The sequence below is a fragment of the Camponotus vicinus genome, unplaced genomic scaffold (assembly GCF_025532165.1).
Source record: "Camponotus vicinus isolate PSW18456_S1 unplaced genomic scaffold, iyCamVici1.0 SCAF_5, whole genome shotgun sequence".
In the NCBI taxonomy this organism is placed as follows: Eukaryota; Metazoa; Arthropoda; class Insecta; order Hymenoptera; family Formicidae; genus Camponotus; species Camponotus vicinus.
In genome coordinates, this window is record NW_028141977.1 from 16,771,677 (window position 1) to 16,784,326 (window position 12,650).

The following is a 12,650-nucleotide window of genomic DNA, read 5'->3' on the forward strand; positions in this document are numbered from 1 at the left end:
TCGGTTTTATTTATATTTACGATAGGTCTTTTAGTTCAAATAAAAATAATGAAAAGCTAGTTAAACGTATAACGAAAATACGAGCTAATATCTCGGTAATGTCTAAGTATATGTGTATATTGTTTAAATAGATTTTTTTATTTTTTATATTTACATTTTTAAGTTTTATTTTATTTAATCATTAAGAATCCTTGTACATTTATGATAAATTTTTCGAAATTATCCTTAAACTTCACTTTTTGAATACGTTCAGTATTTAACGCTACATTCGCGGTTAATGCCGTGAATGCGTTTGCTAATCTCTGTGCTACTTGTTGATCTGTTTGGGTGGATAAAATATTTTGTACAAGTTGCTGATATTGCTCTTGATAGCAACATATAAGATAATAAAGAGGTATACTGGCGTTCGTTATCAAATCTGAATCCATTTGATGTGATAAAATGAGACTTATCAGTAACTGAAAAGTAAAATTTCATATTTCAAAATTTTACTTAAAAAAGATACACATTATATTCAATTAATTTGAAAAACTTACATTCATAAAAGGTGCCATTATGTCATTGCGCGGTTGCCCTTTCGTAGTTTCCGTATAAATATGCTTTGCTAAGACTTGAATAGTATCACAGCATAGGACAGCTACTTCATGGCCAAATGAATATAAACCTAATTCCACTGATGCTAAAAGCTGCTGCAGCAATTTGATAGATAGGCCGCAAACTTTCTCAGGACATATGTCGCATACAAAGGCTATCATTTTGAAATACCTGTTTAAAAAAAAAACCAACTAATAATATATGCTAACACAAATATATACTAATGTAATAAAAATAGAAACGTCACAAAATGAGCATGGCAAACTGATTCTAAGTTTGAAATTTCTTAAATAATATACTCGAGTTTCTTAGTAAAATTTTTAAAAAACTATTTAATACATGCATATATTTTTTTCTTGCTATAATATTTCTTACATCGCATATGTTGTGTATAAGTTAGTTTTACTTACTGTATACATAGCGAAGGAAATTTTAACAAATCTATTGTCATGATAGGCATGATTATATTTAAGCCGTAAAAGAAAACATCGGCAGGCATGGTAGATGAAGGCTGATTTTGCTCAGTATGATTAAAATTAAGTATGTCTTTGCTTAGTAAATTAGTTAATAATTGCATAAGTAACAAAATATCTTGGAAACTATCTTCTTCCGCGGTCGAATCTACAGTAAGCCGATTACTATTACAGCGAGCGTACGTCTGTATCGTTTGCAAACAAGTCTCATACACACGTGTACTATCAGCCTAAAATGAAAAATATCATAGATTAAGATTATAACTACCACAGTAAAAGAGTTAATTATATCGATAGCTTATATAAATAAATATCAATGCACGCAACTTACCTCTGATAAATAAAATAGAATACTCCTTGTATATTCACAGAGCAGCTCTAATATCAATTGAACTATATTCTGATAATTATGATACAAGGATAATAATTTTGGAAGTTCGACTAATATAGGACAGGTATATCGATATACGGGTTCTGTTGTCGGACCTTGCACACCATGTACTATGCCTATTTAAATAACATGTCATTTAAAGGCATCCAACTTTATATATAAATCCAAAATATCATTAATTACTTAAAAATTTATATATATAAACACAAATATTTCATAATCAATATAATAAATTACCTATAAAGGATTCCAATATATCTATGATTTGTATCTTAATCTCCTCTTGATGATAAGACGACATAAAATTATCACTAGAAATTAACTGTGTACATCTGTTTTGCAAAGATTCTATAGTTTGTGACCAATAGTACTGTTCTGTACTTGTATTTTGCACCACTGTACCGGCCTGTACTACTGCGTGCATCAAACCTCTCTTAATAATTTGCGGAAAATCGTATTGTCCTCTCGTAGCTAACTCAATTATGTAATTGAACTGTTCAGATTTCAATACGCAAGAGGCTCTGAAATAATTAATTTTATATTTAAGATTATTTCTTCTCAAAAATACCGACATTACAACGATCACTTTAACATATTTTAACATACATTTAGCTCGTTAAATTTTTTGCAAGATATAGCAAATGTCTTTATATATCTCTATGCAAATTGTACAAAGCATATTATATGGTATATTCTTTGCAAACACAATTATATACATAAACTTTAAAGGAATAAAAATTCCGAAGTGTAAGATTGCATAAAGAATATTGATTTTGTTAAAGCAATCGTAAAAAAACGTGATGCGTTTAAATTGCACGATAATTTGTCTAGGGCACTTTATTTTTGTGAATACAAAGTATGTATAATTATTTCACATTGATTCAAAAATGGTATGGAATAGGAGAGTACAATAGAAATTAAAAAAAGAAACTTGTTAATGAATTTGATTTCAAAAAGATTATTTTATAAATGTAGAAATTTATCAAATTTTTTAAGGTAATATTATTTATGTGATATGTAAAGATTGTATGTACTCGTATCAAATATTCGTATTGATATTAAAAAATAATTATAAATCTAATATTTATAAATCTGATTTGTAGAATTGAATAATTTATAAAATTTAAAAGCGCTAGCCGATAACACGAAGCAATAACGTAATAAATGAAAAGATGATCTAATTAATTGCTTCAAGAAAATTCACTAATTTCTGTTGTATATATTCTATAATCTAAATAGATATTGACGTCCAAATGTATACATTTCAATCTTAAATGTATCCTCTTCTTAAATATACAATGTAATGAATAAAATACAAGGTATATTTATAAGATTTGCATTATACCTCAGAGATATTATTTGATGAAATTTAGAATTACTATCCACCATAATCTAAATATATATTGTGTATTTGTTTAACATTAAATATATTATGTATTTATTTTACATTAAATATTTTTTGGCTTCCAGCAAAATGAATTTTATTTTATTTTAAATAACAATATAAATAATAATAAATAATTATTAATTATATTATATATTTATATTATATATAATTAATTCTCGAGTTAATTGAAATAATTAATTTTCAAATTAATTACATGTGAATCTTAAACTTTGAAAAGTTAGTTTCTGAAAAATCTAAAATAGAAATTTCAAAATTGTGGAGAATATGGAATAATCTTTAATGGAATTTTTGTTAAAGGAAATAGTAATTCATCAAATTATATACTGCTGAATTTTGATGTATGCAGATCTTATGATGCACCTGGTATATATCCTTTGTCAATATATTTTCATTCAACATAAAACAAGTTTAATATTATTGTTTTTATGTATTCATAATTTTTAATCAATTTCTGCCGCGCGTGAGCAAATATATGTTGCACCTACCAGAAAAAACAAGTGCCCCATATTTTTTTTCACAAAATATCATTCGGCAAAAATCTTAGCGAAATCCAAAATCCATCTGGATTCCATCTGGAAGGTTTTCCATTCCAGTTAAATTCCATTAAGAATTTAATTTGTTAATTATTAATTTGTATAAAAAAGAGTATCGTTGTCCCTAAACAAATTATTAATACGATTATTGTACAAATGCGTTTTACAGGTGCGTTATACTTACTTCGTTTGCGACTCAACAAGAGTTATTAATAATTTTATAGTTTCCTTAATTACAGCTGGTTCACTTTTAAAGGTGTTGATATTGCAAATTACTTTATCCAGAAGAAAATTCATTGTCCACAATGCGCCTGGACTATCTTCACCAAAAGCTTGCAAGATTGTGGTGCTTATCTCGGAATAATAAACTTCTGTCGGTAAAAGGTAGCTCTGCGACCATATATGTAAAAACCATATTATCGTGCTGCTCAATTCAGGACTGAGTACATTCTCCGCATGTATCGATATAACGGTTTTCTCCAAGGCGCATAAGCGAAAAACGCATGTGATTAATCGAATAACTCGATCGATCGAGGCCGCAGGACTGCTTATATCCGACTGAATATTTTGCGAAGACACTAAAAACTCCAATGTACGATTCACATCGACATTTCCCTCTCGAGACTGAAAAAGACAGAAGGGGGATACATTACACTACGTCCTAATTCAGAAAAAAATTTTTTTACAAACCTGATCCATACTGCATCGCCTAATTTCCAGAGGTATTAATGCAGCTTCACCCTCTGATTCCATACAAAGGACATGACCCGCTATTAAAACGAGCCAATGCAAATCTTCATACAAATCATTCATAGCGGCGGGTTCGGATACAGCTCCATTTTGTGCTATCAGTACATTTATATTATCGCGTAATTTAAGTATTCGATTTTCGAGTAATTGCGCTAATAAAAGTAAAGAGTGATTTGGCACTTGTCTACCAAAGTTTCCTACAATTATATCAGACATGTTATTGCAGATCCGCATAATAAAATACGTTTTAATTAGCACAGATTGCATAATACACAAATAATTTGCAAGAATACTTACCAACTATTTGTAACTGTTCCTTAAATTTAACTTTATCATTTTCTTCCATATCTACTATTTCTTCATTAATATTCTTACTAGCGACACCTTTTACACCATCCGGAGGTGACAAGTGGCATCGCAGATATGTGTTAAATATTTGAATAGAACTTTGCTTACAAAATTCTGGTGGAAATATATATGTTGTAGATAAAATACATATCCATGTCTCAAATATACGTTCCACAGCCTCCATATATAAGCAATCATCAGCACACATCTACAAACAATACAATAGTAAATTTTTTTTTCAATATGTATAATGTTTAATATATATAATGTATAATTTTTTTTCATGTAGCTATGATATATTCACATAACTACACACAAATGATACACAAGTATTTTTATTATCTTTTTTATAGGCAGAATTTAGACTCAGATTCGAATGAATTAAATAGTTGGGAATTAAACAGTGGTCAAACAATTTGAAATATGGAGAAATTCTTGAAGTTCAACAGTTGACGAAATCAATGGTAAAAATATTTAATCGATTTACAATCCAATTTATCCAAAACGTCGGAGCTATTCAAATATTGAGGAAAATTCAAGCAAAAAAATAATATTCATCGCACATACAAAAAATTTTCTACATTATTTTACCTATATTCAAATTTACAAACTCTCCTCAAATATCTTAATGGTTGAAAAATCCAATCAATTTAAATTTATAAACTTCAAATCATTTCAATTGCTCGACTACTAAAAATTCGGAATCTTATTCTATTATATATAATAATAATAATAATAATAATAATAATAATAATAATAATAATAATAATAATAATGCAATAATAAAATTACCAATTCTTCTCGTGTGGCACCTTCTATGAACAAGCATGTTAGCCTTGTCATTTGTTCCATAAATGACTTCAATAAATCTTCAGGAAGGGAATTTAATGAACTTTGAAAGAAACAATTAATCTTTTTTATAATATTTGTAATTCCATTTGCCTCTTGATCGATAATATTAATATTTGATACAAGCTTCAAGAATCGTTGCATATAATTTGTAAGATATTGCAGTTCTGTTTGCTCTGTAGTGAAAATTCTACTTAAGCTTGATAATTGCACCAGACAATTCATAGCATGATGAGCTAATTGTGGATTGTTGCGTACTTTCCAATACAATGTAAACAGTAGATCTAATACTGCTGGATCTAGTATTATATCTTGCCATTGTGTATGTAACCTCAGTGGTGGATTATTTCCGAAATCATAAATTTCACATACATTCAGTAATCTTCTGGGTAGTGCAATGGAGTTAAGAAATATAAACAATTAGTCTGTGTCTCACATTTAACAGTGAATATACTAGCATCAATTATTAATTAATTATATAATCTTTTTAGACTATATTAATATTAATATTAAACATTAAATATAAGTCGATTAAAATATAATATCTAACTTTTTCCATATCTCTCTCTTTCTCTCTATTATATTATATTAATTGTAAATAGATTAATAAAAAGGATATAATTTCCATCAACAAATCCCCAAACAAGTATACTTTCCACAATTGAAAGTAAATGCTTTACAAAAGTTAATGTCGATTCTTCAAAGTCTTTTTTGATTAATTCATTGAGTACTTCAATACATAGCTTAAAAATTTTTTTCATATCGCTTAGTTCAAACTGTTTCTTCTCTTTAAAATGAACCTCCCATGTGAGACCTATATTGGACGATTTAACAGTTGTTGCATATTCTTGCAATATTGTAGATAAAATATTGCACCCCAAAATTTGCTGTAAATATAAATAAGAAATTAGTCCCCTTTACTTTTTCTTTTCTCTTTTACATGCTATACAAGCAATCAATTTTATTTTTTCTGTATTTATTTCAATATATTTACCTTTGACAAATCTTCATTTCTAATTAAAGATTCTACTTCATTCAATATTTGTCTTCTCTCTTGCCCAAAGTCATCCACACTGCCTCTCTTGATTATTATTGCAATAACTTGAAGTATTCTTGCTCTAACATATGGTGCTAAAGTAGGTTTGTTTATGACATAGTGTAACAAATATTGTCTCAATGAAGAAATGTCAGATTCTATTAGAGTAGGCCATTCTTGTATCAGAGCTGTCTTTATCAAACCAGCTGTTTCAAATAGTACATAATCTACAGTACTTAATTCTAAAATTTGACGACACAGCTGATAAGGTAACCTTGTTTTACGAAAATTTAAAAAGACAGCTTCTGCAGATTGACGTTGCTCTGTTGAAATTAAATTTGGAGGTGCCTAAAAGTAAAGCATATGTATATAAAAATAACATGTAAAAAGAAAAAATGTAACACAGAAACATTAAACAAGCTGGTTAATATATTTAACTATATCAATGTTACGAAATATTGCAAATATAAGTTTTTCTCATAATTTTTGTGAAATTTGTAACATATGGCTATATCACACATATAATTAGATTTAAGAAATCTGTCCAGCATAGATAGCTTATATAAAATATTATAAATATTAAAAGCAATTTGTATATTTAAGAGATAATTATACACATGTACATAAAAGATTTATATACATTAAAATATATTTATATAACTTTAATAAATAACTTATTAAATTTCTACAGCTTTTGTTTGAGAAACGATTATTTTTGCTGCTTACTACTGTTCTATTTATTATATATGTATGACAACTTTGAATGTATCGAGTTGAAGAAAATTTAATATTATGTATTGCTTTAATAATTAATAAGTTCTTTTTTTATAGGATAGATTATGCTTCTTTGAAATTATAAATGTATAAGAAATTACATAACATGACAGTCAAATACTATTGGAACAGTTGTTTTGCTTTGCTGCACATGACATATATATGCATTATTTATTGAATTTTGAAAAGCTTTTAAATCAGCATTTTGCTTTGTTTTTCTCTTCTATTAGAAAATATCTAAAAACTGGATTCCATGACACAAAAATCTTAACCCTCAAATAATAGTTTGTAAATATAAATAATTTTGGATACTAGAAAAATACAGAGACAGAGTAATGCTTTTTGTTAATGAATTGTAATTTGACTTGTGATAATATTATAAATTTGCATTGATATTTAACGTTATAAATTTGTATTTATTAGAATATTCGTTATAGATTTTATAAAAACCAACAAGCAACATGTTCTTTCTTTCGTTTATCTATAAAATGTTTAACGAATATTTTTGCTTCTTTTACTCGAAAAAATTACTTTTATATTCATTATCGATTTTTATTGATCCCAAAAGTTGTTTATATTTCTCGAAAAAATAAATTCGTCTAGGGTTATAATAATCTATTTAAGAAAAAGAAAGAAAAAATGAAAAGAGAAATTTTGATAACTCGACTCACCAAAACGACTTGTGCCGCGGCTTCCAATTCCCTCAGCACTTCCTGTGCCATTCTAGATAAGATGTATTTATTTTTTTAATTCAATTAATCAAAGATATAAACACGGATAATACTATATTTATATGAAAATGTTTCACAACTCTACCTACACCTACACTCAGCGTCACATCTGAAGTTAGGTATGCTGGTGATTTTCGTAGAGGTGTGAACTTTTCATGAATTGTTACCATGGATGTAAAAAATGACTAGACTAGGACTAATCGCAAGAATGAAAACGGGAGTGCCTCGTTTGACCACATTGCGATTGACCTCAGCCAATTATATCGATCTGTGCCTAGGGTAACCAGCAACGGTTGACCAATCAGAGAGTCCTATTTTGAATTGGCCAATTAGCAACGTGGTCAATTGAGTGTCACCCATGAAAACCGAGGATGTGAGTCCAATTGCATATAAAATCCATTGATTGGTCAATCGCGCTTAATATAATGAAAAAAAAAACACTAATTGTAAGCAAAAATCTTGGCTCCTTTTGTCCAATTTGGGGTAATAAATATTATCAGGGTAATAAATATATTCACTTTTGATGCCATCATATATTTGTATTATCAATGGTTAAGTTTTCGCTGCGCATGCGTGTAGTTGTTTCACTTCGTTATTCCCGCTGTTTTTCGTCAGCCAAGTCAACAGGTCATGTGTAGGTACGTGAATTAACGAACGAATACGATTTGAGCTTGAGAAAATAATAGAAGTATACAATACGTAAGCGTTTAATCTCGATCGTGTGATTATTTTCAATTAAGAATTTGTTCAAACGACACACCTGACCTGACTTGTATTGTTATATAATATTCCATAAAATCATAAATAAAACAACGCATTTGACCTTAGTGTATTGATAAACGCGATATCTTTCCAGATTTTCTGTTGGATTATTGAAATTGGATAAGAATGGAATCTATCACTAACATCGAGATCATCGCCCATAAAGTTAGCACATATTTCCCTTTTATATTTTAGAAATTTAAGAAATGTGATAATTAGTTTCACATAAGTAGTTCCATAAAATTATTTGTTTAAAGATTATTTGATAATAATATGTAAATTTATTGAGAGAAAATGTTATTATATATGATATATATTCATATACTATGTTTGAAGTAAATAAAAAGTAATATATATATTAATATATGAAAAGTAAGAAAAGAGAAATAGTGATATTAATGCGAATAAAATATAAATAGAAAATAGATAGAGCATAAGTTTGTCTAGAAGAATGTTTATATTCTCTTTCTTATAATTCTTTTTTTAATAAAATAGGAGACCAGAAAACCTTTACAAATATTGCAACCAGCAGCAACTAACAAGGAAATATTAGTTGGTGGTGATAAAGTTTTTAGATCTACCAAACAAGAACAATTAAAAGAAAAGACAAAAGGGTGAGTTACTTTAAAAATATTATATGAAAAAATATTTTATAGGAATTGATACTGACTTATTTATATATTAGAAATATGGCGAAAACAAAAAAAGATACTAAAAACAAAAAAGTAACAAGTGAGAACAAAGCTATCCAGACTGTAAGAGAGGAAAAGTTAATGATTGAGCCTGAGGATTTAACATCCACAGGTGTGTTGAAAATATTTGTCTCAATCTATTGCATATTTCTCATGCAAATTGTAAAATATTGTAAGAAAGGGTTATTAAAATATTTATTTCGTTTGACTTAGCTAATCCTAGTGAAAACTATTGGCAACTTTTGGCTGAAAGACGAAGAGTGGCCCTTGCGGATACTTTAGAAGAAAATAAAACATTAAGACAACGCATTGAAAAATTAAAAGAAGAAAATCGTGAATATAAAGAGATGTTAGATGAGACAAAAACATTAGTTGAAATACTACAGGTAATATTGTTTGGATATTATACTAGTATATTTAGCATTATATAGTTATTACTCTAAATGTTTTGTATTATGTACTTTATTGCAGGAGGAGATTGGAACTAAAGATGATATAAATAACTTATTAAATGACGATACTCTTTGATTTAAGTTAACTCTTTGGATTTCCTAATTAAAAGTCATAACAAGAGAGAGAGAGAAAGAGTGATATATTTTAATATAATTTTATACTAATAATAATAATTAAAAGTATAAATTTTTTGTATAGCATTTATTAAAAGTATTAATTTCTTATATAGCAATGTCTTTTTTACCCCATTTACATAATTTAATTCTAATTATTAATGCGTGAAAATAATCGATTTTGATTCTGAGATCTAAGATTCTTTTATTTCTGGTAATCAAATATTCCATCCAATGTAGATTTTCATAATTCTAGTTCATATATAAGCTAATTTTTTTTTTTAACTATTTTGTCAGTAATTAGGAATGTTTTATTATGTATGGTGCATTTACAAGGCGTTTTTCAGCGTATATAAAAGAGTTATGGCCTTCACACATAAAATTCCATAAGCACGTAAGACGTAAGCAGTAAAGCCGGGTCTACATTGGTCGTATCGTAAGGTTGTAAGGTCGTAGTCGTAAAAAATTGACCAATCCCAGTTGAAGTTCAGGAGAATGAATTTTGAAGCGTTTGATTGACCAATCAGGACAAACGGAGTAAAGAATTTTTTAACCTGATTGGTCAATCAAACGCTTCAAAGCATCCACAGCGTCTTCTCGACCGTAGCCATAATGTCACGCAATTGGTTGTCGAATAGGAACATTTTTTAGACTTTGAAAATTCTCTATTCGATAACTAATTACGTGCGATTGCGTTTATGGCAGTGTTCGCTTTGCACGCTCACGCTATACTGTGCTCACGCCTTGTGAGCATCGTTCTGTCTTTATTGCACATTGAATATCAAACAAAGATAGAGCGATGCTTTCAGCACTGAAAGCGTCAAAACGAACGCAACCTATGTTTTCATACTTATTCAGTAAAGTATTCTAGTTCATAGTTCATCTAGAACGAAAAACGCGTGCTGTATGTACACTTTATTCGCGTTTATTTTTATTTGTTCTTTGAGTCTAAAGTTATATACGCAGTTAGTATCACAACAATCATTTAGAAGATAGTAAAATGTCAGAATACGAAAAAGTAAAGACAGGAAAATTAAAATTGAAAGGGGAAAAATCAAGGTATTATATTTAAAAATTTACATCTATTTCCTTTTGTTTAAGAAATTTATTTGAAGTACATATCTCTCTTTTTTCTTTTTTTCTCTCATTTTGTTAAATATATCTTTCTCCATTTCAGATCAAAAAAGCGGAAGTCTAAGACACAAGAAAAAGAACAGGAAGTAACAGTAGAGAATCAGGACACTATCATTCATGGTGTTTAATTATTTAATTTTTTTATTATATGATAAGGAACAAAAAATGGAAAGCATTTGCTTATATAAATGGTAATTTATATCGTAGGAGGATGGTGGAAGGTTAAGAATATATCTGAGGTCACAGGAACAGTAGCTATAGAAATTGGAAATCAAACTTATATGAAAGCACTTGATAATGGATTGTTTACTCTTGGTGCACCGCATGCTGAAGGAGAAGGCCCATCACCAGAGGAAATCTTAACAGCATTTCCCATAAGCGAGACTAAGATTGCTTTGAAATCAGGTTATGGCAAATATCTTGGTGTTGATAAAAAAGGCACTGTTATTGGACGAAATGATGCAGTAGGTTCGATTGAGCAGTGGGAACCAATTTTCCAAGTAATTTATATATACACATATATAAACATTAATATTTATACAAATTATTTATACAAATTAATTATATTGTTTTTTTATATTATTTTTCTGCATGCATCTAAGAAATTATTTAGTGCAGATTTTGTCATTTTTGACTATATCCATTCTGTATATTGTTTATTAATTAGAAAATTAAAATCTAATTTGAGTTTTAATATAGTACATTTATATAATTTTAATGGTTTTTTTTAATTTAATAATATACAAAAAATAAAAAATACAAATGAGTTTATTTGTATAAAATATTTACTAAATGTATAAAAATATTTATATAGATTTTGATTTTGAAGAATATTAATTGCATTGTTTTTTAGGATGACAAACTCGCTATATTAAATAATACAGGATGTTTCATATCAGTTACAAATGATGATGATATAATTTGTCAGAATAGAACAGCTGGGCCCTCAGAATTTGTTGTTATAAGAAGTATCACACAACGTTCTCAAAGTCCTAGTAAAGATATTCCAAAGGAAGAACAAGGCTCACTTGCAGATATTGAAATAAATTATGTGTAAGTATAAAATTTTTATTAATTATATAATAATGGATAGTTATTTAAATTCAACTTTTTAATTAGTATTTTCATAGTATGCATCATTGTTGTATTATTCACTGTCATCTCTTTTATTCTATTTATAACAAAACATTTGAAATTATATTTAATATTATCGATTTAAATTATTTTTTTAATATTAAGTTTTAATATTTAATTTTAATATTTAACGATTTTTTATTTCCCAGACGAAAGTTTCAAAAGTTTCAAGATAAGAAATTAAGAATAAATAAGTCTGATCATTCTGAATTAGAAAGAGCAAAGATAGAAGGAAATTTACATGAAACTTTGTTAGATAGAAGAAGTAAGATGAAAGCCGACCGTTATTGTAAATAAATTGTTTTAATGGTATAATTTGTCTTATTTATTATTAGGTATCATTAAAATATATTAAAGTAATTTTAAGATATAAATATTTTATTAAATATAAATAAAAGCTTTTGCATTTTTAAAAAATATAAAAAATCTTTACATATCTAAAATATTGTTTTTTGCAATATGTACATAAAGAATA

The 12,650-nt window shown here is 27.7% G+C and overlaps 3 protein-coding genes across 5 annotated transcripts; 2 read left to right on the top strand and 1 right to left on the bottom strand.

The window, feature by feature from the left end:
• Positions 1–119: 119 nt before the first annotated feature.
• On the bottom strand, positions 120–7,995 carry LOC145972320 (exportin-4). Its single transcript, XM_083100849.1, has 13 exons — positions 7,977–7,995; positions 7,828–7,879; positions 6,341–6,730; positions 5,966–6,233; positions 5,290–5,738; positions 4,447–4,705; positions 4,090–4,346; positions 3,584–4,023; positions 1,696–1,979; positions 1,399–1,574; positions 1,005–1,297; positions 537–765; positions 120–458 (listed from the first exon to the last, which is right to left on the bottom strand). The coding sequence occupies exons 2-13, from the start codon at positions 7,876–7,878 to the stop codon at positions 171–173; spliced, it is 3,384 nt and encodes a 1,127-aa protein (XP_082956975.1). The 5' UTR covers position 7,879; positions 7,977–7,995; the 3' UTR covers positions 120–170.
• A 448-nt stretch (positions 7,996–8,443) lies between these two features.
• LOC145971696 (uncharacterized) lies at positions 8,444–10,020 on the top strand. 3 transcript variants are annotated; one of them, XM_083099638.1, is made up of 6 exons: positions 8,444–8,525; positions 8,744–8,814; positions 9,145–9,263; positions 9,335–9,453; positions 9,555–9,727; positions 9,813–10,020. In XM_083099638.1, the coding sequence occupies exons 2-6, from the start codon at positions 8,776–8,778 to the stop codon at positions 9,867–9,869; spliced, it is 507 nt and encodes a 168-aa protein (XP_082955764.1). In that variant the 5' UTR covers positions 8,444–8,525; positions 8,744–8,775; the 3' UTR covers positions 9,870–10,020. The 3 variants fall into 3 exon arrangements, with proteins under 3 accessions (XP_082955764.1, XP_082955765.1, XP_082955766.1); XM_083099639.1 differs by having other exon boundaries at positions 8,497–8,586; XM_083099640.1 differs by lacking the exon at positions 8,444–8,525 and adding an exon at positions 8,589–8,659.
• Positions 10,021–10,714: 694 nt separating this feature from the next.
• Positions 10,715–12,490, top strand: Frg1 (FSHD region gene 1). The gene is made up of 5 exons (XM_083099777.1): positions 10,715–10,966; positions 11,085–11,161; positions 11,249–11,541; positions 11,895–12,094; positions 12,325–12,490. The coding sequence occupies exons 1-5, from the start codon at positions 10,908–10,910 to the stop codon at positions 12,470–12,472; spliced, it is 777 nt and encodes a 258-aa protein (XP_082955903.1). The 5' UTR covers positions 10,715–10,907; the 3' UTR covers positions 12,473–12,490.
• Positions 12,491–12,650: the final 160 nt, after the last annotated feature.

Coding starts and splice junctions, on each gene's coding strand:
- LOC145972320 (XM_083100849.1), bottom strand. CDS start 7,878: ATGGCACAGGAAGTGCTGAGGGAATTGGAAGCCGCGGCACAAGTCGTT. Junction 5,739..5,965: donor GGGATTTGTTGATGGAAATT/ATATCCTTTTTA, acceptor ACTCCATTGCAC/TACCCAGAAGATTACTGAAT. Junction 459..536: donor TAATGGCACCTTTTATGAAT/GTAAGTTTTTCA, acceptor TTTACTTTTCAG/TTACTGATAAGTCTCATTTT.
- Frg1 (XM_083099777.1), top strand. CDS start 10,908: ATGTCAGAATACGAAAAAGTAAAGACAGGAAAATTAAAATTGAAAGGG. Junction 10,967..11,084: donor TTGAAAGGGGAAAAATCAAG/GTATTATATTTA, acceptor TCTCCATTTCAG/ATCAAAAAAGCGGAAGTCTA. Junction 11,162..11,248: donor TCAGGACACTATCATTCATG/GTGTTTAATTAT, acceptor TTTATATCGTAG/GAGGATGGTGGAAGGTTAAG.
- LOC145971696 (XM_083099638.1), top strand. CDS start 8,776: ATGGAATCTATCACTAACATCGAGATCATCGCCCATAAA. Junction 9,264..9,334: donor TTAAAAGAAAAGACAAAAGG/GTGAGTTACTTT, acceptor TTTATATATTAG/AAATATGGCGAAAACAAAAA. Junction 9,454..9,554: donor TGAGGATTTAACATCCACAG/GTGTGTTGAAAA, acceptor CGTTTGACTTAG/CTAATCCTAGTGAAAACTAT.